Genomic DNA, 27,757 nt, shown 5'->3' with positions numbered 1-27,757 from the left:
AGTGCCTCACCAGCCATCATGGAAAGTATATAATCATAATCAAATATATAATCATAAAGTAATTTAAATTGTTATATTCATCCGGTGGTTTGTACTAAAAAATATTTATTTTTCATGTAGCTTCACCAATTTCGATTTTTATTTGTTCAAAATCGCTGAAATTTCTTATTTTCCCATTCAAATGCTTGGAAGCGATGCCGGTGAGGCAGCAGCGAGCTCTGCCTCACCTTGGATTGCGCAACCCCTGGCTCTGCGCTGGCTGCTAAGCGGAGAGAGCATGTTGCTGTACGGCGTCAATAAAATGGTTTAAACAAATTTAATATGTGAACTTATTTCCAATAATTTAGCTTATGTATATAATGTACAGCGCTTTTTGTCACCAACTGTGTTTGTGTAACGTGTTTCGTGTAATAAGCGATTATAAACGGCAGAGAACAGGTTCGAGGTGAGGCAGGCAGTTCTCTTGCCTCATGGCAGGGGGCGCTCAAGATCCCAGACGTTCGTCTTGTTCACTTCTCAACTGCCGAGTAAGTGACAGCGAGCTAGGCTAAACGATTCGGGAAGCAAGTCAAGTGCAGCGATAGATTTTGTGAGCTACAGTTTGTATGTGTAAGGATGCAGAAGTGAAACATAACCTGTAAACTGCTGTCAATCTATGCATCTATTTGCAAATCTGATTCTGATGACGTCAGTGCCTCACCAGCTATGAACCTCACCGCACGTCACTGTTAGTAATCAATTATCCATAACTGTTTTAAGCTCCACCCCCTTTTCCATATTCCACAGTTCTGCCTAGGGTCCCATATTGTGAAAAGAATTTATAGCTAACATGTTTGAGTTTTATCCCCTCAATCAAAATGGACGTTTTACTCACAGGAAGCCATTTTTACATGAATTCAACTTTATTTTAGCTCTTATACACAAAATATCATAACATTTGATCATGACAAAAGACAAAAAGAAAACACACACAGTTTTAAAAATCCAAAAAAAGAAATGCTGTACTGTCAGGATGTTAAGCGTTTGGCTGATTGAATCAGTCCGACTCGCCCTGCAGACTGTGCAGCACAGATCCAGTCATCATGGATCCGGTCAGCAGTACAGGCTCCAGTAGACGGTGTTGAAGAGCAGGTAGGACAGCGGGAAGGCCAGGCGTGAGTACGAGTCGATCATGTAGCTGTTGTTCACCAGCAGCTCCACGTTCTCCCGCACCGACCGCTGCCGCCGCAGACGCGTCCCCTCCGGCGGCCGCGGGTCCGAGTTCGGGCTCGGGGCCGTAAGGGGGTCGGAGGTCAGTGTCGGCGCCATCCGAGGAAAGGTGGTCAGCTCGATGTCGTTGTCATGGAAACAGCCATCAAAGGCCATGGCCTGGCTGGCGTTGAAGGTGGAGGGGATCTGAAAGGGGCAAGAAATTATTTGTTTTCTGAAATAAAAATATCTAATTATCAAAATTTCTGAGTAATTCATAATTATATGATGTGAAGCTATTAGTTACTTTGTCTTTACTTTTATGATTTTATTCAGTTATGATAACTCAAATAACATTACTATTATTATTATTACATGCTAATAACCTTCAACATATAAAATGGAAGGAATCTAAATGTGCCTTAATCCTGTTAAACTATTTTCTAATTATTTCCAACAGAATTTCAAACAATGATAGCAATAAACATTTAATTTTTAATTTATCACTCACTAGAAATATTCCCCTTGCTTGAATAAACCCCCCTCATATTTAAATCTAATTTAATATTTATTACATGGAGTATTTATTTAACATTGTTAAATAAATAAAAGTAAATTAATCAAAACATTAGATCTTTAGATGTTCTTGCTTTTAAATTCAGCTGTTAATAGTTCAAAATGTGAAGGAAAACAAAAAAAAATCTGATATTCAATTCCATCTCAAAATTAAAATTAACCACAAAGCTCTTGATAAGAAGATGTTTTGTCAAGAGCTTTGAATTTTTTATTTTTCTAAAATGAGAAATTACTTGTAATGTCAAAGTGTGACCACAGGGGGGAGACAAAGTAAGCCATAATTCTGCAGATTTTTGTTGTGGTTTTGAAACAGCGTCTTCATCCTGACCTTCCCCCTCCTCATCTTCCTCATCTCCTCCAGGGTGGTGCAGTAGTTGACGGCAGCATATTCGATGACAGATAGGAAGACAAACAGGAAGCTGGTCCACAGGTAGATGTCCACAGCTTTCACGTACGACACCTGCACAGTAAAACACGCCTCCTTTTTAACCCCATGTTTACTTCTAGTCAAACTTTTATTGCGTTATTCAGCTAAAAATCTTTTTTTTTAAGGTCAGATGGCATGTGTAGCAGAAGTTACAGAGAAAAAGAGTCAAATACAAACATCTGAAGAGTAAATCTGGACTGATTCTAACCGAAACCTCTTTAAAAAGCTGGGTTCACGTTTTTTAGCTGAATTATGAAAGTATAAAGTTATATGCTATTCAACTTAGTATAATTTCCAAGGTGATTATCTTTCCATTTTTCTATCTCACTGATTTCTTTAGAAAGCTAAGACAGAAACTCTGAACCAGAAAACAACGAGAGTCAGTATGAGAGTCGGAGAAAGTGTCCGTCTCCATGGAGACGTCCAGACCTGAGGCATGGATGAGGACACTCCGGTGATGATGGTGGACATGGTGAGGACGGTGGTTATACCTGCAGGAGGACACAGCAAACGGTTCTGTCAGACTTTACTGCTTCAGCCTAATCACTGTCATTCTCACCAAGGTCCAACAGAGGGCGCTGTGCATCTGTTTGGCTTGAAGTAAGGAAAGGAAGAAGAGGCTAAAATAATGTTAATGCTGCAGTTTGTAACACAACAAAAAGAGTTTTAACAGTTTTTCTGTACTTTTAGAATATATCTTCTGCTTATTCCTAAGAAAATAATGAAAATAACATCCTTAGAATAACAGAAAAAATCCTAAATACCTTTAAAAAAAATCAGTTTAGCCATTTTAATCATAAACAAACTTCTCATTAATGTAATAAACTACTATATTTTCTGGGTGTGATGCTATTATCATAGTATACCAATATTTAATATTGGTAGTTAAATATTAATTTAACTACCAAGAATACTTTACCATTCAATGAAACTATAATTTTACACACTTAATAACCAAAAAATTCCAGTTTATCCAGGAATACTTCAAATCTCTGCTCAGATAGACTCAATGTAAAGGTGTGGGAGGTGGTGACATCATAACGTCATTATCTAAAGGAAGAAATAACCCAAAGCAGCAGCCACACTGTGATGGAGGTTACAATGCGTGCGTTACCCAGAGACACGCGGGCGGGAACGGCTCTGCGGTCGATCCAGAAGGAAACCCAGGACAGGACGACCATCAGCATGGTGGGGAAGTACGTCTGCAGCATGAAGAAGAAGATGTGGCGCCGCAGGATGAAGTTTATGAAGAGTCGGTTGTACCAACCTGCAGACACACACAACGGGTTGACTTCCTGTCGTTAGTGTTTACTGCAAAACTTCAAACGTCTGACAGATTAATGATGGATTAATGTCATTCAACATGTACTAACAGTCACAGTGAGTTAAAAACAGACTCGGATCGACCTGCGACTCAGGACAGAGAACCAGAACCAACAGTCTCTGCTACGGCCACCAAGGATGTAAATAAAAATAAAACCAGTGCAGTTAAAAACTCAGTTTTACAGTGTCTCACTCCAAAATATGGCAACAACAGAACAAAGTAGAACAACGCAGAACATGGCCATACGTAGAATAATCTAGACTTCTGCATGTGTGAGATATGACAGAAATTATTCTAATAGTTCAGATGAAGGAGATTAACTACAAACCCTGAGAACTGATAACGAGATGTCTGCTAATTTTATTAATATTAAAATACTCTGATCGTCACCTCATATTTATTACATGCACAGAAATAGAAACTGCAACTTAATCTGCATTTTTACTTTACTAAGGGTATTTATAGTAACATAAACTTTAATATTTCCCAGCTCATTTGGCTTATTTACATATTTAATCAGATTAATCACACTATAGCAATGTGGCTAATCACTGTTATATTATGGGGATTTTTTTTGTCAAAAATTGACTTATAAATGTGCAAACATGTATGTAAAAATGTGTCTTATGGTTTAAGAACTCATTTTGTTTCAAATGTTATTTTATAAATGCGAACTATTAACTGGTTGTTACTTGGTTGATGGATAATTCATCATCACAAGGCATTTTTCAGACATTAGAAGTGAAATACTGTGGAACTAGTACTTTATCTATACTCAATAATTATTTATTTAAAAGCTTATTTATCTTGGTGAAAAGTTACCTGTAAGTTATTTTTGTCTTATTTCAAGCATACTAAGAAATTTGAACGAGAAACTAGAGAAATATACTTTGTAATATTTAGTGTTTTGCAGTGTATGGTTCCTGAAGGCCTGAGGTGGAAGTTTAGGTTTGTTTCCTTATGCAGCATCAAACTAAACATCTGAGGTTTAACAGGATCAATCTTAGTGAAAAGTCATGATGTTCTCATCATGCCTGCCTCTGTCTGTGATTTTAGCCACACGAGGTGTGAAGAAATGTAATAAACAGCTAAAAGGTTGTATTTTTTTAGTTTGATTGCAGCACAGTTAAATGATTTTGCATATCATTAAGTCTAAGCATGGAAACTGTCAGTTTTCCTACCTGTGCTGCTGTAGAAGGCGAGGCCACTGGAGGCGTGGAAATGCTTAATGAAGAACTGGGACAAAACGATCTCATCCGTCCTCAGAGAGTCGTTCCCGTTCTTCCAGTAAAGCATCAGGTCGTTCTCATTATAAGCATCTGCAGGTTACAAACAGACAGAAAGAGGAGGAAAATGTTGCAGCTCCTTCAGTTTCTGTCTTACAGTTTGAGCACATTAACGGCTCAGAGGGATTTGTTATTGACTTGATTCTTACAGCTCTCCAGCTCCAGAGAGCAGTTCTGAGTGTCCAGAGGAAAACTGCTGAAGTCCATGGAGCAGAGAGCCGTTACCGTCACCCTGAAACACACACACACACACACACACACACACACACACACACACACACACGCACACACGCACACACACACACACACACACACGCACGCACGCACGCACGCACACACACACACACACACACACACACACATATCAGAACAGAAATAACTTTCATTTTATATTTTTAGGATTTTTAACATTCTTTGAGGTTTCCTCAAGTTGTCCCTTATTAGCAGCAGCATGGATTTTAAAAAGAACAGGACCAAATACTGAGCTGTGTGGAACTCCATATTTGTCTATGTTATGTTTATGGAGGTTTTGGATTTCAATGTTCTTTCAAGCTAAGCAAGAAAAATCTGTTTCAAAATGAAAAACATTTAAGGGTTCAGACCGTATGTTCAATATGAGACGGTCCTGCAGATGATAGTGAGGGGAGCTAAGGAGATCGCTGCAGTTTTTCCATATATTTCATATTTTGATTTACTGAATATTTCACACAAACTTGAACATCTCAGAAAAAACAATATCTTTATTTGTTCATAGTTACACAATGAAACTTAAGGCATTTTTTAAAATTTGCAGTTTAAATAACCAGCAAACATTTTGAGATTTCTACTTATTAAAGAGTTTTTTTTTCTCCAACTTCATTTGTATTTATTATGTTTTTGAATTTAAAAAATATGTTTGTTTTTGTGTCTTTTTTCAGCTTCAAATCAAATATTTATATCTAAACCAGGGAAAATTTTGATAAAAAATATAAAGACAGTGAATCTGCAGCCAATAAAGCTCCCAGTTTTGTTTTATTCTGACTTAGTTCTGTTTTTTTGTGCTAAATTGAAGATATATATTGAATGAACAAAGCAAATATCGTTGAAGTAGTCATAAAAATACACAGAATTATATTTATAACAAATAAATTATGCAAATATAAAATCAAATGAATAAAATAAGTATATCTATTAAATCTATTTGCATGGATACAGTACAGAAGGAGCAATATTACTTCAGGTAAAACGTTTCCCACAGTAAAATCTGATAAATTAAGAGAAATATCAACAGAGGATTCAGTATCAACTGAGAAATAGAGACTTTCTTTAAATTTATGATTTTTCTAAGAGAGACTGTGGATATTTCCGTGTAGCCTGAGAAGTGAGAGGATGTTGTCTTTCCTCTGATCTGTACCTGACGCTGTAGAGGATGTTTCCGTCGGGGTAAACCCGCAGCATGATGTTCTCCATGGTGGTGTCGTGGATGAAGGAGCGCTTGGAGTGGACGAAGAAGACGTCAGGAACCCAGATCTTCTTCACCAGCCGGGAGTCGAACGTCCGGCTCTGGTTGGTGTGGGACGGAAACGACAGCCGCTCATCCTTCCAGTAGTGACGCAGGTACAGAGTCATGGTGAAGTCCTGAAGGATGGAGACATTACTCCACTTTCAGTTTCACTTTACTTAACTTTTAGAATCAGCTAAACAAAACAACAAACTTCTTACAGTTTCAGATCATTCATATTTATCTGATTTCTGTTTGAATATTTAAATTTTCTTTGTGGTATTTTTGATTGTGAAAAATATATTTTATAAGCCAAGATGTTGTGCTAACATTTTAAGCTAATTTGATCTTTTTTCTCATCATTTTATGATTTTCTTCTGCATGTTTATTGTTCTAATAACATGACTTCATGGTTGTAATTACAAAAACAATACTCTGTCGTAATTTCCTATATTTATCAATCAGTTTCTCCTATCCCAGACTTCTTCAGCTGTTATTTTTCCAGGGTGGAATGACCAGGATCTTTCCTGGTACGGATTTGTAAGCATAGTCCTCAAATTTCTAAATTTGACTAAATAGCTCTAATTTTATCCCGTCTGACCATAAAGCGTTTCTGCAGAAGGCCTTTGACTTTCCCATGATGGTAAAAACAAAGTGGTTTCTAAATGCTTAACTGTTTACTGCTTGAGTCTTAGCCGTGAAGAGAACGACCAAAGATCACTGAAAACCTTCATTATGGGTTGAAAATTATAACTTTTCTTTAGACCGTATGCTTTTCCAGCATTTTATTAACTTATTTAGGAATATTAATAGGTTTAAAAGAGTTGTATGTGGTTCTCTGAACTGGGAGGCTCTTTGTTCCAGTTCAGGCAGCCATGACAAAACCTTCCTGTGCAACATTCATCTCAGCCCAGAAGAGATGAATGAGTGAGCCGGTGATGAGCCGAGTTCAAAGCTGACCCCTGCAGGGAGCGGCTCCACATTATTACTCCTCTTTTCATGGCCGACAATGGAGCAGCAAATAAATCCACTTTCACAGAACATATTTATACAAACACTTCAGGAGATTCTTACTGCTTATGGTTGTTAATCAATGTGCTTGAAAGGAAGTTTTGATTATTTCAGCTTATTTACATTATGTTTAAATTTCTCTCTTTGATGGGAGTCAGTAGTGCAGGGATTTTTATGGGCCTTTCACAGTAAAAGACAGAAACTCACCATGTTGACCTCAGAGATGCTGTCAATGCTCTCCACCTGCACATCGATGCCCACCGGGATGGCTGAACCTGAAACCACGGCAGAACGTTCAGCTTTCACTCAAAATTACAACAAAACAGAGCAGATCTTTTCTTGGCTTCTTAATATCCGATAAGTATCTGATCTTTTCAAATATGGCCTGAGTTTGTTCGACCAGGCCGCGCTCATCTGACGTTGGACGTCATCGATACTCGACAAACGTCACTATTCTGCGCCCTGATGCGCGCAAGTGGGAAGAAAAACAACAACCATGGCGGACCGTGATGTGTAGCCTGTGTTTTACCTTATGTTAGCTTCAGCAGTTGCTTCTCTCTAAGCTTAAGTAGATGCTAGTTAAACTAATGTTCAGTAATTCTTAGCTCCACCTTGTTTAATTATCAGATTAAGTAGCTCAGCTAGGATGGCTGTTAGACTAACTTACTGTTGGATTTATCAATTGTTATATTTGTTTACTCTAAGCTTTGTTAGCTTAAACAGCAATTAGCATTGACAGATGTTAGCTTGATTAAGTCTTAGCTTAAGTAGGTGTTATGGTTTATGGTCTCTTTGTACTTAGGAATCAGATTTTTTAGTTCCTAGTTGAAGATACAACAGAAACGTCCCATGAAGTTGGAAATGGGAAAGACCAGCCCTAAGTTTAGTATCCAATATGGCCGACACACACAGAACATAGTGAAAGTTGCTTATGGTTGTTGTGTTTGTTTTTATTTTTGAGAAAATAAACCCTGTGAATAAACAAAATAAGGGATATTCTTTTTGCATGTATAATAACCATAACATTTAATTTTAAATATGCTGGAACGCATGTCAAATTTTTGTCATTCATCTTATTTTATCATAAGATAAAACTTTTCCATGCCTCTGTAAACAGATTAGGATAGAAGTTCTCTGACTTGATTGGTATGGAAAAGTCAGGCACTCAGTCATGGAGTTCCTTAATCCAACCGTCTGTTCAGGCCTGTAAACCTCATTTTGTTCAGTGACATTCTTTGTTTTCTTTGTTTTTACCACAAGCTCACTACAACCAACATCTGCCCCTCCTCCGCCCGCCTCATTAGCAAATTATATATGTGTAAACCTGATTTAAGCACAAACAGAGCAGAAAAGGCTAAGCAGCACAAATTCTAGAGGAAAGAAAGGCTTTGATCACAGCTACTCTGTTCCTGCTTTGCCTCCACAAAATAACCAGGATCTGATGGTGTTTGGTTTTCAGAATGCTGGCCCACCGCAATGCCAGCTAAAACACTCCGACACAATTTGCTCGGCTAATTTTAGGATCTGTTTTGTGCTGTGGCTTAGAGACGAAACACATGAACACCCTTTTCTCAACACAAACATCAACACTACAATTCACTGCAGGTTTAAAGTCATAAATCATCCTTGTTATGGGGACAGAATGTGAAAAGCCAAACAGGAAGTGAAATCCACAGGAGGAAAACAAACCGAGAGCCTCTGTTAGTCTCTGAGGATGTTTTCATGATGGTTGATAATATAAAGGTAAAATAAAAACAAGTTGAATCAGGAGCAGGTGACGAAGTATTAATTATAAAAATACAAGTTGAAGAACCAGTAGAACGGTCAGTCTGGAGAATGAATCAATTAAAGATAATCTGGGAGCAAAGTCACATATTTTAAATATAAAAGTGTAAATTTATTCAATTTAACTCAAAGATGCTTTATTTATCCTAAAGGCAAATTAAAGGTTGTCATAACTGATATCATCAAAGTATCTTAAAAAGTCGTTTTTGATGGTGATGGTGTGAACAGGATGAATCCCCAGTAGCAGTCAGTCTCACAACAAATCAAAGAGGCCTCTGACTGAAGACTGTTGCTATGTGACTGACAAGCTAACAGCTCGATGACATGGCAGCAGAGACGATATTCTACAGTAACATGTCTTGAATGATCAGTTGTTAGCGAGCTGTGCTAATCCACCTCCTTTGCTTTTGCTGCTCATCTTTAAGACTTTGTCTGGCCGTATGGATAAAGAGATGTTGAAGTAGGGGATATGATGGAAGGATTCTCTCTCTGCATCACTTTCAGCTCCTCTGGAGCTGAATACTCAGGTATTATCCGAGTTTTTGAGATGCTAACCAGCTGCAAAATAATACCTGTTTGTTTCGGTTAAAAATCCTTCCAGCTGCACAGCATCCAAAACCAGAGGAAGTGACTTGATTGGTGCAACACATGCAACGGCTCCACCAAAAACAACTCCAACAAAAGTCTAGAAAAAACAACTGAGAAATAACGAGCTGCTCCAAAATACCTTTCCATAAATTCTGTTAATTATGTTTATTTTCTGCTCACAGTGAATGAAAACACAACATGTAGGATTAGAATATCACATCAGACCAATAAAAAACACCCTACAGAGGAGAAAACCTCCAGGAGAAGCAGAACCAGGCTCAGTGTGAGGGGCAAAACAAAAACACACTCTGGTCCAGGAGGAATGTGTGTGAAAGGCTGCACTGCAAAAACACAACATTTTACAAAGTATTTCGGTTTAGTTTCTAGTGCAAATATCTTAGTACACTTAAAATAAGACAAAACTAACTTACAAGCCAGTTTTCAGCAAGATATAGGAGCTTTTTTAAAAAAAAGTAAATAATTCCTTTATAATGATGAAAAAATACTAGTTCCACTGGAAGATTATTTCACTTTTAACAAGATTTTTCTCAAGTTTTAAAAGAAATAATCTGCCAATTTAACTACTACTCTACAAAAAAATCTGTATTAATAAATTATTGATCTAAAACAAACTCCTATATATATTGCTAAGTTAGTTAGTTTTGTCTTATTTCTAGTGTGCTGAGATATTTACAGTAGAATTCGACCAAAACCCTTGGTAAGGTTTTGTGTTGCGGCAGTGAACAGGTACATTTAGTGATCGCTCTCTGGATGTGCAGCATCTGCTCACATTCCTGCTCCTCCTCTCGTGGGCTGCAGGGACAGAAGCCATGTTTCCATTTGGCTGAATGTTAGCAGACCCACCACACAATAAACAGTTTATTTACTGACGCAGACTGACAGCCAGGCCTGTAAAACTTCTGCTGCCGCTCGGCTCTGAGCCCGGGAGACAGAACCGGCAGCGTTGCCCCGACAACGACCGACAGGTGTCAACATGGAGAGCTTCCTCGCTCACCGCCTCATCTCCTTACTGTCTGTTAGAGGAAGGTCAAGGCCAACGCCGCAGAGTTTTACTCAGACATGTCCATAAAGAAGTAACTCTGACATCTTTTCAAAGTGTTGCACTGCAAAAACCCAAAATCTAAGCAAGTATTTTTGTCTTGTTTCTGGTGCAAATATTTTAGTACACTTGAACTAAGACAAAATGTATTTACAAGTAAGTTTTAAGCAAGACATAGCAGCTTGTTTTAAGTAAAGAAAATTCTTTGTATTGCTGAAAAAGTGCTAGTTCTACTGGCAGATTATTTCACTTATATAAAGGAAAAAATGTTTTATTAGTAATGAAATAATCTGCCAGTGGAATCTATGTAGTTCTGTTTCATCAATATTAAGGAATTATTGACTAAAAAGGAACATATTATGCAAAATGTACATTTTGCAAATTTTTATACATCCATTTGAGTTTCCTCTGCTTCAAAAAAAAACAACAACAAAAAAACCCAGGCACTTAAAAAACCCAGTGTTGTTTTGGCAATAAGTTAATGTTTTTGATGTCTGGAAAACGAGTCCTTTCAAAAACCTCCACAATGTAACGTCACAAATCAGCAGGCACTACCCGTTTCCTAGCAACCCCAGCAGAGTACAGCCCGTTACCTAGCAACTAAAGCTGAGAACAAGCACATTTGGTCATCTGGTTTTACCGCTGTAAGTGCTGTACAAAGGCTGCTGGAAAAGACAAGAGTTTTGTTTTGTTGTTGATTTTCCATCCTGAATCCACTTGCTGCATTCTTGTTGGTTGTGAAGGAGGTTCTACGTGGAAAAATCTACCAGCATTTTTAAACTAAGTACTAAGAAATGATTGAGGTTGTTTTATTAGAGGATTTCTCCTTCATTCAGCCAAACGAGCCAGATGTGTGCACTCCTTTCTTAATTATCTTGCTAACAGAAAAATATCTGAAGGTTTTGGTATTTTCTGAATTCACAGATCTTGCATGCCTTTCATCACAGATTCACAAATCCAGCCTAAAACCAGAGACTGTTTTCTGGATCACTGTTACATTCTCATAGACTCAGAGATTCCTGATTATGGTTCTGCAAATCTGAGCTTTGAAAGTGGGATTAAGCTCCGGTATCAACCACTGGGCCAGATTTTAGAGAAACAAAGAGACGTGGGGCCGAAACAGCCTGGAGTGTCAGGAGTCCAAGGTTTACTGACACTAAAGCTTTATATATATAATATAATATAATGCAATATCTAAATGTTCAATTAGAGACATTTTATGAAAATCAATTTGATCAGTTTGGCTTTTATTGCAGATTATTAAAATTGCAATAAAAAAATCTGACTTTTAACTTTTAATAAAATCTCCAGTGGAACAGTTATTGATGGTTTCTATAGGATTTGGTTCTGATTGAAGACGGATTTCATGCCAGATTAACAGTTTCTGCATTGGTTTGGCCATATGTATTGGATTATAATCCCATTTTCTGTTTTCGGGCAGAAGCCAGCAGCTTTTTATTCAGAATGTCGTATAGTAATTCAAGGAATTCAAATTGAAAATGATAATTTTTTAAATGTAGGATTCTTTTTTACCACAAATATTTCAACTCAGATTAAAGGTTGGATATTAATCCATTTCTCTGTGTGAGATTATTTTTGCATTAAATGCTTTTCTAACAGATGGCCAATAAATGTACTTGGCCTTGTGCATGCCCTCATGTTAAAATAGAATAGAGTTCAATAATCCTTTATTTGCTTGTTACAGTTAAAAAAATAAACATCTATAAACAGCTGTATATGAATAAAGTACCTACAAAGAAATAAAATTAAAATTTAATAGAAACCTGAAAATCATAAAAATAAAAATGACATAATTATGTTGTGCAGTTTCCATTTGATGCATGCAGATGAACCAACACAAGGCAGCATCTTTAGGAAAGGATTTTATGTGAATGAGTGAAAATTTAATGCATTAATTGGTTCAGTTTCTTTAGCTCCAGATATGCCAGTTAAAATTTGCAGAAGTTTTTCCACCAAGCACCATCTGAACTCATCGACCTCCAACTAAAAATACTCTGCAGAATTATGGTTGATTCCTGTTTGACATTTTTCTCATTTCAAAGTTTCATGTTTAAAATCGAAGACAAAGAATCTTAAAATCCCAGCTGTGTTCAATATATAGATCATTTGAAGTTGGAAACATTTAGCAGGAAACCAATCAACATGTGTAAATACTTTGTAAAACACGTGGAGAAATTAAAGTTTTTTTTATGTTTCACTTTGATGTGTAAAGACCCCATAAAGGTTGACCTGGAATTAGAAGCATTAGTCATAAACACGTGCAAGAAATAACATTAAATGCCACATGGAGTATTTTTGGTGTGGGTTGAACCCTGAGGTGTCTGACGGGGGGTTGACTTTAAATCTCCAGACGCTGCAGGCTTATCGGCGGGAGAAAACTGCACAGATTTAAATTACAGTGCGATGAAATGCCGCAGGGCTGCGGGGCAGACGGCGGGGCAGACGGCGGTGCTGCTGCTGACCCCACCCTGAATGACGGGCAGGACCACAGACTGCAGTGAAAACGTTAAATACGGCTTCATCTTCCAGATCCAACGGGATTAAAAACATATCTGGATATTTCAGATGCCAAACTTCTGCCAAAATACAAGAACACAAAAGGTTTACCTTCAGCCTTTGATTGAAATCAGGGGAATAAGATAGTAAATTCAGGATGAGATTATGAAAAGTGAAAGGAAGAAAATGTCATGAGCAAAATGTATTACAGTATTGTCTTCTGTTCAGAAAGATCCTGTTTACATGATCGCTACAGCTTGTACAAACACTGAAGGTAAAAAAGTCAATGTGAAGGACAATATTCAGATTCTCCTGCAGGATTTCCTTTATGTCATCCTTTGAACTGAAAGTTCACTCAGGAAATAGCATCTTTAACATCTAAATGAACAAATAAAGGTCAAATTAAATCACCGTCCACTCCAGCTCATATCTACGTCATTAAAAAAGGAGGTTATAACTCCTTTTTAGGGGAAGATTGAAGTATTAAAAAATTATTAGAGAGATAAAAAAGAAAAGAGACCTTTAGCAAACTCAGTGGTAACAGATAGCATTGCTACACTGAAAATACAAGGAAAATGCTAATAACTGTCTCACCAGTTTGTTTTACATCAATAAAACATTTGCTCTTAAGTAGTTTAGATTAGCTGCTAGTTTATGTAATCTAACTTCGGTATAGTTATAAATTTAACACTGATACTTTAATAATCCTGAAGTATTAAATAGATATTAGACCCAGCTGTTTAGAACAGGGTTATAGCTACAGTTTGAGTGCTAATTAGCTTGATTAACCAGTAGTTTGATGTTAGCTCTAGAAGTGAAGCTTGAGTTGCTGTTAGCTTGAGTAGCCAGCTGTTAATTTAAACAGATTGAGTAGCAGTTAGCAGTTGTAGCATTTAGCTTGGATAGCTGTTAGCTTTAGTAATAAATAGTTAAAATATCAATCAGCTTGAACTGGTGTTAGTTTTGATACAAAGTATTTTGACTGGGTAGCTTTTAGTGATAGCATTGAATAAGTTGAGTGGGAGTAGCTTGGGTGTTAGCTATACACTGAAAAAAATACCTCTTTGGATGAACATAAAAAAATGATGGAAAGGATTTCCACCTGATTACTTTGCTTTATTTCAGCACCATGTAATTGTGTTACTCCTATTGAAAGCAAATGTGTTAGGTCAACTTAATTTATTAAGATTATTCCAATGTAAAGCAATTGTGTTGGCTCAACTTGTTACTATGGTTATTCTATGGGTGATGCTAAATCAAACGTGTTGGCTCAACTTAATATATTGTGGTTATGCTTATTTAAATAAAATGAGTTGGCTCAACTTAATTTATTATGGTTATTCTAATTTTGACCAAATGTGTTGGCTCAACTTAAATTATGGTTATGCTATGGTTGATTCTAATTCAAACGTGTTGGCTCAACTTAATATATGATGGTTATTATAAGTTAAGTCAAATGAGTTGGCTCAACTTCATTCATTATGGTTATTCAAATTTAAATGAAATGTGTTGGCTAAATTTATGTTTTAAGGTTCATTTAACTCATTTACCATAGTTTGACCCAGTTTAATGTAATAGAGCCAGCCCAACTAATTTGCAATGTTTTGGACTAAATCATTGATTTTACTTGATAAGATGAATGCAAATTTAGTTGAAACCACCTTATTTTACAGTGGTACCTTCACACTACTTGATGACGTTGGTCTAACTCATGACAATTAAGTTAGCTCAACAAATATGCTTCATTCTGACAGAAAGCTATTTAATCGTGTGGAAATCCTTTCCATGTTTTAATTACGTTAATTCAAAGACATTTTTTTAAGTGTTAGTCAATCAAGTGTTTTAAGAAAGCACTGGGTGAAAGGGTAGAAAGTACACTCAACAATTAGAAAAGGTACAACAGAATTGTATTTTCGACATAGTTATACATTGTCTTTTTACACAGCACAAAACACAGCTGAGTTGGACATTGAAATAAAAAACAACAAAAAAAAGGTTACAGTTTTGATTTTCCAGCCAATTCTTCACAACATAAAACGTGCCAGTATATTTGCTAAACTTAGAGAACTGTAACAATTTAAATGTTTTCTACTGCAGACTTTAAACACTGATTTTCCATATGAAATTTCCCTCAACTTATCAAGTTTCTCAGCGGGACAGTTTTATATTGAGAACTTGTGCTTTCTTTGATAAGTTCTTTCCATCCACTTTCATAATTATTTTCTGTAGCACTTCAAAGGTATGCTTGAGCTCTTGAGGGTAGCTCAAGTTTAGCGCGTAGATTAGCCCCAGCAGCATCACTATTGCAAACAATACACTCCCCAAGCTGTTCATAACCTCCACCCCCTCCAGGACAAGCCCAACATCCAGATGTGCATCGGCAGCCTCCGCACCCTCCGGTGGAATGACAAAGATTCCGAGGAAAGTCTCGGCTATGGCTATTTCTGCACCTCCATCAACGTCCTATGGGAGTTAGGGTGGGGTATTGGGGGGGAGAGAATTCACATGTAATTAAATAAATAATTAACACTGACATTGATTGAGTGACTCATGGACCTTAGTTGTTTACAGTATTTTACCAACTCTTATAACCTCTATTGTAAACACAAGGAGAATTTAACATACCATGTACTCTTTCACCAGCTTCTCTGGATCTTCATTTAGGTACGCACACAGACCTTTGAGGATGCACTCTCGTCTGACTTCAGCAGTGTCCTCCTAAATATGCAGATCAGAAAACAATGAGAACAATCTCAAAACTCCAGCAGTACAGGTTCCACAAAGCTTATGTTTCCTGCGAGAAGTACCCAAAGGATTGCAAACCTCAAAATCATCTATGTATAAACGTAACAAAAGCCTCATCTCATCACCTGACAGAAAACTGTTTTGCTGGAAGTGTGAACCATCCTGAGGAGAACTGTAGGTGTGATGTTCACCACTCACCCCTTTACTCTGCTGGACGCTATGGTTTTCATTTGCCTTGTCCACAACATCTTTTTTTAATATCTGCTGCAAAGACTTCAATATAGGCACATACTGAAAACTTTTGTTTTCATTGGCATCAAGAACATATTCAATGGGTTTTACAACATTCAAGCTTTCCTTATAATACTTGTTGCGGAGATAAGTTGAGCTTAGGGGAGCCTCCTTCTCTATGGCTTTGAACAATGAGTTAGAAGTGAAGAGAGCAGTGGCTACTTCTATTACCACAGACCTATCAGATGTTAGTCTATGTTTCTTAAATACCCCTTCAAGGATGTCAATTGATGGGGGGAATGTTACTGAACTCAAGTAGTGCAGTTCCTCTAAAAGCTCGTCAATTTGTTTGCCTGCCACATGTGCACAATGTTCCAACTTCAGCAATGCTGCTGCAAAGTTCTTCTCTGTTACTTCAGGCAACTTACTGGTTATATCAGTGGTAGAGCACGCACTGTCAGCTTCAACAGAAGAGTCATCTTGACTACATGCATCCTCAGAATTATGAGAGGATTGCTTGGAAACTTTAGCATTCCTAACTATATCTGGCTTGAAATCTGTCAACGTATATTGACTGTGTTTTCTGTTCTTGTGAGAATGACATGTTCCATATAAATTTGTTGCAAAATTACAGTCCCCAAACATACAACTGACTGTTTCATGACTTTTCAAATCCCTGTTAATGTGTGAAAAATAGTCCTTCACTGTAGGAAGATTACTACATGGGCACAAATTACAACTGTATGTTGACAATTCTTGTAGCTCCTGAGTGTTTTGTTTTTGATGGACTCTACTTAAATGAATATGCAAAGCATTCCATGTCTTAAAAGTACATGGACAGTCTGTGTGGGCATGGGTAACGTCGCATATGCCGGTGTTGAAGTCTAAAATGTTTTAGCAGGTCATATCTACGAGACAGAGAGAGACTACACTCCTTACATTTCCACATCCCCATGCAAATAAAGACAAATAAAACAGACTGGCCAAATACAAGTTTAGCTGAACCCTAGCTTCATAAGTGCTCCAACACTACATTCAGTCACTTTAGATCTGGAAAAACTTACTATTAACCACTGAAATCTAGAACTTGATAGCCAATGACCCCCTTCACCAGTACTTAAGCAGGTGGATAACAGACAGGTGATGTTCTGAAAGAGATCAAATAAATTGTCAGCCATTAAAATATGCAATTCATACTGAGCTGAGTTGTATCTTTTAGTACAAGTCCCTTGAATGCCTCATGAATATAACCACTGGACACATGCAAGCGCGTATGTGCAGAACAGTGGTGAACTGAACATGGTAGAAAGCAATAGTAACATAGGTCAAAATGAGCACATACAATCAAAACAAAAAACCTCAACATTTCAAAATTAAACCAACAAACTTCAATATTGCTTCTGAGCTACAATTATTTGGGAAATAAAGAAAACAAATAAGAGTACAATAAAAAAACAAGACATCTTTAGAGCAGAGGAATATGTATTTTAAAAAAAGAAAGCTCAAGTCTCTTCATGGAGTAGTAGGAATAATGGATAATCCACTGAGAGTTTTAGCCTGAAAAAATATACTAGAAATCCATAGCTAACAGGTATATTTAGGCACATTTAACACATTGCTGTATTTAGGCACATTGCCGTGAAAGCAAAGGTTTCTGCAGGTTTCACCGATTGAAATATAAGAATTTTTATTACCCTAATAAATTAAGAATCTGTATCATGATAGAAAGATACCAAAGTGTGTGTATCCAACGTCCACTCTACATTTACCTCCATAGTAACATTACTGAAATAAAATTAAAATAGACTGGTGTTAGACCCCTGTGTTTAAAATCCACTAAACCTCCAGGGAGCTTTAGTCACCTCAGGAGGAGCAAAACTGGGACATTTCTGGGGTCCATTTGTGTCTCTGGCAGCAGCTTTGTGACCCTTACACTGCATATGGCTCTCTGCAGACTTTATTCGCACAGAATGCACCTAACATGGTGAGGCAATAAATGTAAACATACCAATGATATCACAGAAATCTATCTGCCTTAACCTAACCGACTTAATCTACAAAACTTGAAATAATGTGACACAACTATGAAACAAGTAGAAAATGGTGCAAATGGTAGAGAAACGCTAGAGAACTGCCAGCTAATCATCACTTCATGTGATGTTAGCACATGCTAGTCACTGACTTGAGTATATCAATTACTTAGACACGTGACAAAACATAGCAAAATATTATTTTTCTAAAGTCTGATGATTTTAATTTACATGTTTTTATTTGGACTTAGGCGGATGAAAACAGATTGAATCTTACCTTTTTCAAATTAAGTAGATGCCAGTGATGGGCCCTCTGGAGCCAGGCTTCCAGGCTTGTACCGAGTAATAAGGGGGCGTGTCCGATGAAGCCCGCTTAGAGGCTTGTGTCGTCTTGTTGAAAACCACGTGACTGGCAACAAACGAGGCCTCACATTGCATGGGTCACGTGACTGCTTCATTTTGCGTGTCGGTTTTCAAAATAAAGGATCGCATGAGAGGAGTATTTGTCTTCAGCAGTGGCCGAAATAAAAGGAACCTTTAATAGTTCATGTGCATTAATGATTTTGATGATGGCACTCATCAAAATGTAATGTTTGTTATTGATTTTCTCAATTGTTGATAATGGTATATTTTATGACATTATATTTGTGTTTTTTATTATGTAGAGCACTTTGAAACTGCAAATATTGCTGAAATGTGCTGCACAAATAAATTTGATTGAAAAGGAGCCATATGCACAATGCTGTCAGGAAAATGTAGTCTTCCCATAACTGCCGCTGGATTTTCCCGGCACGCAAAACAATTATCTAGCATGATCTCGTGTGATTTCCATAATCTCGCGCGTGATCTCTTGTGATCTCACGCGTTATCTTCAGCACAATAGCAGTCTGACTATAATGAATCACGTTATCTCAACATGATTCAATTTCATAAACGTGAAGTTGTTGAATGTTTTGTTTATCCAACATGATTGTATCACGATTTCGTTTCAAACGTAAATTATTGTGTTAGAGGTACATGCTATTCTTTTGTTAATGTAATAAGCCCCGAAGTTCATTTTTACAGTGTAGCAAAGAACATATTGAGTGACAGTTAGCCTGAGTAGCTGTTCTATTAAATAACTTAATTTTAGTAATAAATAAATTGAGGAGCAGTTTCTTGGATAACTGTTAGCTTTACTATTAAATAGATATTTAGCTTGAATAGTGTTAGCTTTAGTAATTAATAGCTAAATTAGCAGTTAGCGTGGACATCTGCTAGTTCTGATAAGGTTAGCTATAGCAAGGAATACATTGAGTGGCAGTTAGCCTGAGTAGCTTTTCTATTTTTAACAGATTTTCTTCTTCTTTTATGGCGGTTGGCAAGCAACGTACTGATGTGCCTGACCTCCATCTACTTTGAAGATTTTTCTAAACTGAAGTCACTTTCACTGAAACTGAAGATTTACTTCCAGAGTAACAAAAACACCTCTTCAGTTTAATATGTGACAATAGTTATTTATCACTTTTGTTGTATTAAACTGTTTCTGTTGCTTGACTTTGCTTCGTTCCTGCAGGTGTTTTTCTTTCTACATCAGATAAGAAATGCTCTTAGACGGGTCTGAAAGTAAATGTTATCACTTTCTAAAATCTTCTAACATTAGTGCAGTGGCTTTAATACATCTACACTACACTAGCTTTTAGTACAGTAACATCATTTTGAGGATGTGTGTATATTTTTATATGCATTGTTGTGTGACGGTCATTGTTGCAGATGACCCTTTGTTTCCCACCTCCCATCTGCTCCAGACTTGGAATATAATCCAGATTAATACCCACGAATTCCCCCGACTCACACACACACACACACACACACACACACACGCACACACACAGCAGGTCCCAATCACATTTGAGCTCGCTTGCTGCTGTATTCCCAAACTGCATTAACACTCACACACGGTGGTGATATCTGGGTCAGCGCTGCTGATTTTTGGATTGACACATCCGCTGTCTAAGTGACCCAGTGTCCATCATCAAAGCGCTGCTATGATCCGCGTGGGAGTGATTTTCTCTGTGTGAGTGAGTGGATTAACTCATCAGGGATCAGGGATGAAATGAGGAAAGCTATTGTCTGTTAAACAATAGGTTTGCTGGATTTTTTATGAGTATTTTTCTGCTTCTGACCTCCAAAGCCTGGTCTAATGGCGAAGTCTTGTTCCTCGATCCTCAGCAGTTGTTCACTTTTTATTAGCAGCGTTTTGGTGCTGTCCTGCCTCTTCAGCTTGTAATCGATGCGTCTACAAATGAACACACAGATGAACAGACAGCTGAGTGATTAGCTCTGTTTTAGGCTGGGATTACATGTTTAATTAGAGACAGTAGAGATTGTGCTTTTCTCTTTTAATCCTCACCTCCAACTCGCTCTCATTCGGCTAAAACTGTAAACTTAATGACAGGCGTGTTACGTCTTTATGCTCAAACAACATCCATGCAAACAAAGACATTTGTTCTGCTTCTATAAGCTCAGTAATTTTATTGCTCTGCAGCCATTTGTTGCCGTGTAGGTCTCATAAAAATAAAACCAGCAGGCAACGAATACAAAAAGTGGGTAAAATTACGCAATTATGTTTCAAAATAAATCAAACTTTATTCAACTGTTAACATAAGAGAGAATTTGAACCTCACAATTACAGGCTTAACTGCCTGTGTGTGTGTGAGCATTCATGAGCTAAAAACAAACACCTGTGCAAACAGGTGAACAAACAACATGAAAAATGACAAACGCTGGCAGATGAAAAGTTTTAATACATCCAAACACATCCGCATGTTTGTTATGAGAACAGCAGCCAAACTCTGATTTCACTAGAACTGCCGCTTTAACATGTTTATTCCTTAAAAAATACAAAATAATGCAAACTTATCAAACAAAAGGTTCAGAATAAAACTGTATAAATATAAAAATAATCCAACAACAATCAAAATAACTCATATTCAACAGAAGTTCACGTTCTCTTACATTTCCCCTTAATAAGCAAATATCAAGTTTAAAGGTGAAAAAATTAACTTCAGCCTTAAAAGATTAAATAATATGAAACATTTTAACTATTTGTGACATTTATACACATTTTGGATGTTTTTAATTAATCAATTTGCAATATTGATATTAAATTTAAGATATACTTTACTAAATTCCTTTATCAATTCAATTTCTTAACTTTTAAGTGAATTAAATTGTAATTTTAGACATTAAAACTTAAATTATTAACGGTTTTTCTTGAAGGATTGTGTTAATTGAGAGAAGATCAGCTAATCAAAGCAGTTTCTTACTATTACATTAAAGTAAAGCCGTGTGTTTATCAGATGAGAACATCAGTAAGTGAAGCTCTTTATGTTTATTTTCTGGCAGCCAGCAGAAGATTTGATCAGTTTGGTCCTCAGAAAGATGGAAGTCCTGATAATCAGACGGGAACAGATGAGGGCAGAGCGGCTGCAGCTGTCAACATCTGCATTCAGCCGTTACGCACACACACACACACACACACACACACGCGCGTACGCACACACACACACACACACACACACCTAACGAGCTACAGAAACAGATTTATGGCCTGTTATCTCATTAATTATTAGAAAGGAGTTTGTTTGTTTTAGTTTAGCGATTGCTCCAGTGGAGCTCTGATCGAGGGATTTCAACTGGTCCAAATGGGATTTAGCAGAACTGGATAAGAATCTGAGTCATTTCTGTTCTAATGTGTCTTTAAATTATATTTAACATGAACTGAAGCTAAATAAATCTAGTCAGGATTAAAGGTGCATAAATGAAAAAATATTTCTGAAAAGTTTATTCATAAATTCAAAAAGTAACACTTAATTGTTGCCCAGATTTATACAGAGTGATACGTTTCTAGTGTTTATTCATGTTATAAAAATATAATATTACATAAATTCAATAAAAAAAGATTTTCTAAATGTGTATATGCTAAGCTATGAGCTACACAACTAAGATCAGCAGCTCCATAAAAATTATTACTGAAGAAGCTGAGCGCTTACAAAGTGCTGTATCCAAACGTATCGATGGAAAGTTGAGTGGAAGGAAAAAGTGCAGGCTTATAAAGAAAACCTCAATCGGGTATGTGGCAGAGATTCCAGTCAGACGGATCCAGGAAAAGGACTAAAACTATCACAGAAGCATCTAACTAGATGTAGGAGAAACTTTGACTGCAAAACATTTTCATGCATCGTTATTGTTCAACATACGATTAATTTTAAACAAGTTTCTCTTGGATTAACAAACCTGCAAAGTATTCGTTGGCTGGAAGGCCGACAGACAGGACAACGATTTATTCTAAATGTAACATCACTTTATGTTTTGAACCTGAACAAATTAATTTGAAATAAGTACATAAAAAGAACTGGACTACAAAAACACAAAGTATTACAAAGTACTTTTGGTCTATTTTAATATAAATATCTGAGTATGCTTGAAATAAGAAAAAACTAACTTTAAAGTAACTTTTCTGCAAGAAATAGAAACTTATTTTAAGTGAATAATTCCATAATATTGATGAAAAAGTTTTATTTCCACTGGGAATTATTTCACTTTTTCCAATGTAAGTGAAACTTAAAAAAAAATCAATATTAAGGGATTATTTACTTAAAACAAGCTCCTATATTTTGCTAAAAAGTTACTTTAAAGTTAGTTTTGTCATATATCAAGTGACAAAACTAAAAATAGACCAAAAATACTTGATAAGATTTTGTGTTTTTGCAGTGTAAAAGTGTTTATTTATCCTTTCAAAGCTTTAATTTATAGCAATACATTTTCCACATATTTTAAGTGACATAATCTGCCAGTGGAAATTATATTTTTTCATCAATATAAAAGAATTATCGACAACCACCTATATCCTGCTGAAAATGTACTTGTATGTTAGCTTTCTCTTATTTCAATTAAGATATTTGTACTAAAAACTGAACAAAGATACTTAAGATTGTGTTTTTGTAGTTAGAATGGCTACAACTTACTTTGTCTATAAAATGTCATATTTTGTACCTTTTTGCAACATTTTAGTCCAATTGAAATGAACTTAGACAATAACTTGTGTATAAATTATGTTGTAAATGTTTCTGAATATTAATGAAAAAATAGAAAATGTAAGCTTCAGGAAGCTTTATGCTTCTGATGACATAACTTACAGAAGGAGTAGTAGAAACTACACAGTCAGCAAAATAACTTTCCTTTTAAATTCTGGTGAAATGATACAAACTCACTTTTAGTTTCAATACCAGCAGCAGTTAAGATTATTAATATGCAGCACACACTGAGTTACTTTTCATATTTCATTCAGACTAAAAATGAGAACTATGTTCATTAGGAAACTTCATGAGAAGGAAGTGGAAGATATTAAGTAATGAATCTGTCTGTGTTCATTTAAACTGAAACCACAGAAGTAGCTACAAGCTAAAACAAAAAATGTGCTCATGATATAGATTTTTTTATTATTTAAAAAACATTCTATCACTTTCATAAAGTGGAAAATACTGAAACTCAGTGATTTTACCTCAGCAACAATCTGAAATAAACTTAAACTTTTTCTGCTTCCCTGATTTTATGATTCTAAGTTTTTGCAGGGAACGAATGTAAACTGGAAAAGGTTTTAACATGGAGAGTATTCTTTCTTATCAAGCTTTATTTTACATTCCTGAAACCACTTCTTATATAATATTGCATCTTTATTATCTCTGTAAAATACAACAAATAAATCATAGATTAAAAACACTATTTAGCAGAGCAAAATTAAATAAAGGTAAAATAAAATATTGCCCTGATTTACTGTCACAATAATAAGGGTAAAGGTCACAGCGCTGTGTTTCATGCTAACCTCAACTAGCATCTTAATAAGAGTAGCAATGCTAGGCTTTAGCTTTCTTTCTGACTATTTAGCATATTTTTATGACAGTAACCTTTAAAGTAATATCACCATTTTATCAGTTTTTAAAGGAGTTACTTATATTTTTTTCTAAAAATACTCATTAATCTGTTATGCAACTAGCACACACATCTGTTAGCATCTAACATGAAGTCAAATTTCAACCACTAAAATATTCAATTCATTTAAACTAAAAAACAACAACACCCCACTAAAGTAAAAAAAAAAACTTGGCCTGCTCCGCCGCCAGGAACATCCATACTTTTACCACCTAACGTTAAAGTTAGGTGGTAAAAGTTACTTAGCTTACTGATGTTAGCTGGCTAATGTTAGCTTTGCTAACAAGCTTGCTAGCTTGGTAACTGAACTAATATCTGGCTAAACCAAAGTCAGTTTTGTAATGTTTTGCCAACGTCTATTGTATAAAAACTAGAAAGAATAATAGAAACTTTGTGCTAATAACCATTTGGCTTTTTCCTCTGTTCTTACATTGACGAACTGAAAACACTCTTAAAGCGGTTGGGCAGAAGGAACCGAGAGAACGGCTCAATGTGAACGTAAACTGGTTAACTGGTTCGGGTGCAGACAGGTTGTTGGTTGACTCATCTCTGTTGGACTGAATGTTAAAGTTAAGGTCCTCTGTGTCCAGACATGCTATGCTAAGTAAACAAACATCCGTTCTCACCTTTATGTCGTTAAACTGGTCAGTCAACAACTGCAGAGCAAGTTAGAGCAAATGTGGGCCAACTTCCTGAACAACAGTAAACAATGACTCTGTTTTCACCAGTTCAATGCTGGTACCTAGATCCCATAGCACACTAGCATGGACCATTAGCATCCTTCAGATTATCATCTGTCTGATTTGATAATCACTACAATACAACACCAGCAGTACTTCATTTTGCCTTTGTTTTGATGCTTATCCATCCAGGTGTGTCTAATAATGATTATTCTTCTGCATTCTTTGCTACAGATGCCAATATTTTCAAATTAAAACTACCACAGTGGTCTCCCTCACATCATAAAATACCAAATACAGACAGATTTACGCCATGATAACAGTTTATTCACCATTTTGGCTTGAATGAAACTGAGAGACCTGGAAGTTTTACAGTCGACAGATGAGAGCAGAGCAACTGTCAAATCTCTCTATGCTTTATGGTTTACAATGATGGAGATTACAGAGACATGATGCCTCCATCTGCCGCTGTTCCTCCTCTGTCTCCTCATTTTCACTCCTAAACTCTTCCTGCATCAATCTGCTGGAGGACAAAACTGCGCCAAACTTTAAATTCATTCACTGCTTCATCGTGTCGGTGTGTCTCACCCTCCAAACTTGAACTTGCTGTTTTCTCCGAGGAAAACCTCCTTGTGTCTCCTGCGGTTGGAGCTGCGGCCGCCGGTCGCCGTGGCAACAAAGCTGGCCGCTGTCAGAGCCAGGCAAGCCAACACGTCCGCCTTCATTTTTCACAGGTCTCCCTGCCAAAACCGACACCAGAGCAGCATCCCCGCCGCAGCGAGCGCCCTGCTCTGCCGCCAGGAACATCCACACTCAGAGCCGGAGGTTCGAGTCCAGCATCCCGCTGCGGACCGCTGCTGCCTCCTCTTCACGGCTCCTGGATGGCAGAGAAACTTCACAGCAGGGCAAAGACATGAGGAAACCTGCTGACTGCCTCCTCTTCCTCACTCTGCCTGCTTGGACTCCGGGGTTGTGGTTCTATCTCTGATTAAAATCGATATGAATCTTTTCCTCGCGGCGATAGAGGAATGACACTAATTCCACCCAAATCCTCTTATCCACGGCCACAGCAATCTTTCTCTAACCTACAAACAGTCCGTGTCGCTCACACTCGCTCCCATCAGCAATCAGGATTTTCTCGGCAGGACAATGAAAAAGCAGCACCTGCGGATTATCTGGAACACCTTCACGTGTCGGCGTGAGTGTGCACGCAAGCAGAGGTCAGCCGGGGCAAACGGATCCCGGAGAAAAAGAGAAAAACATTGTCAAGATAATTGAGGATTTAATCTGAGCTGAAGAGGAGAAAAATGAGTCTAATCCAGACTAACACCTGTGGAAGAAGTTAGCCCACTGACACAGGAGTCTGACTCTGCTGCTGGACTTTATTAAAATAATGTTGTCATGTATAAACAGAAGTTTTCATCCGTCATGGAAGTTTTCTTCACTGGTTAAACTTTCTACAGTTTTTTCTTGATTAAAATCGTTCTGAATATCAAAACATGATGAAAGAAGCAAGACATAAACATAACTTCAAAAGAGATTATGGAAAATTATCATTTCCAACTCAGCTGCATTTTTGTGAACTTTGCAGACAAAAATGGCTGATTTTGATTTTTCAAAACGTTGGGGTCAAAGTTGCACATTTTTTATCTTTATTTTTACTGCCTTATAAAAAAAAAAGTAAATCACAAAACCTTCCCTTCTCCTGCGCCACTTTAGATCCATTGTGGATTTCTGCCGAAAAACTCGGACATTTTGAGATTACTCTCAGAAATGTTCTAGAAAAAACTGAGAAATCTCTGAGCTCCTAAAGTAGAAAACTTTCACCTTTCGAAATGTCCTTGTTTTTCTAGAAAATTTGAGATTAATCATTGTTTAACTAACATTATCTGCATGCAGGAGCGACATAATTTACACAGTTTATTTGGAGGAAAACTGCAAAGTTTTTTGCCTTTTGGCTCTGAATGATTGCAGGTAAAACTTTCAAGAGCTTTCGAGAAACAGGAAGTTACATCAGAAGCGGATTGGTCAAAATTCAGCCGAGTTGCAGTGATTGGTCAGAAAAAAAGGAAATACAGAAATGAAGTCAGATTTGCTGAAAATTTGCAATGATTGGTGAAAATTTCTGTTTTTTATTGTTGCAGGCAGAAAAGCAGGAAAGCATTTTTTATATTTTTTCTATGCAGCGACGTCTTTATGTTGGAATCAGGTTCCTCAAATCACCTGGGACGGAAGACACTTCAGGTTTTCCTGTGAGGAGAGAAATAAAGAGAGAAAAACAAATGTTTACAGATGGTTTTTTCAAGCACTGAACTTTTTTTTATTCTCATAAATCCTCCTAGTTGTGCTTCCTCCTGTACAAGTAATAATAATTGACTAAGTTTCTCTTTTAGATGCAGACACATTAAACCTTACAGGTTCTTTAAACTCAGGTCATCCTCAGTATTAACTGGACCGGCTCTGTGTAGCTCCTCTCACTGTAAGCTCTGATATTTCTCACCTTCTTCATTTTCTCTTTGAACCATTGTGATGTTGGGTTGATGCAATACATTCCCCTCTTAGTATTGACCCTATAAAGACAGAAACATCAGATTAGCAGTATTATCACTGTTGTTTGATACCATTAGTCCTTTTCCACAATTACTTAATTATTAGCTGGATGCTTAAAAAGCAGGGACAGAGTGACCAGTATTAATACCACTAATAGTTCAGGACTGCAGACAAAGACAAATTAGGACACCGCAATAAATATCCACTTCTTTTAAATGGTCAGTCTATACATATCAGTCTCATTTTTATCATCTCTGGACAGTTTGACTGCACTGAATCAACACAAATGAACCTCAACTCATTAAA

General features: G+C 36.8%; 1 protein-coding gene across 2 annotated transcripts; it reads right to left on the bottom strand.

Moving 5' to 3' along the window:
* Window positions 1-919: 919 nt before the first annotated feature.
* LOC102226795 (gamma-aminobutyric acid receptor subunit rho-3-like) lies at window positions 920-26,017 on the bottom strand. 2 transcript variants are annotated; one of them, XM_005813886.3, is made up of 10 exons: window positions 25,490-26,017; window positions 20,414-20,526; window positions 7,500-7,567; window positions 6,195-6,418; window positions 4,951-5,033; window positions 4,697-4,834; window positions 3,306-3,458; window positions 2,621-2,682; window positions 2,093-2,224; window positions 920-1,395 (listed from the first exon to the last, which is right to left on the bottom strand). In XM_005813886.3, exons 1-10 carry the CDS (start codon window positions 25,624-25,626, stop codon window positions 1,093-1,095), a joined length of 1,413 nt encoding a protein of 470 aa, XP_005813943.2. In that variant the 5' UTR covers window positions 25,627-26,017; the 3' UTR covers window positions 920-1,092. The 2 variants fall into 2 exon arrangements, with proteins under 2 accessions (XP_005813943.2, XP_023181751.1); XM_023325983.1 differs by lacking the exon at window positions 20,414-20,526 and having other exon boundaries at window positions 25,490-25,592.
* Window positions 26,018-27,757: the final 1,740 nt, after the last annotated feature.

Source organism: Xiphophorus maculatus, chromosome 21, assembly GCF_002775205.1.
Source record: "Xiphophorus maculatus strain JP 163 A chromosome 21, X_maculatus-5.0-male, whole genome shotgun sequence".
In the NCBI taxonomy this organism is placed as follows: Eukaryota; Metazoa; Chordata; class Actinopteri; order Cyprinodontiformes; family Poeciliidae; genus Xiphophorus; species Xiphophorus maculatus.
This window is presented reverse-complemented; position numbering and strand designations above follow the sequence as displayed.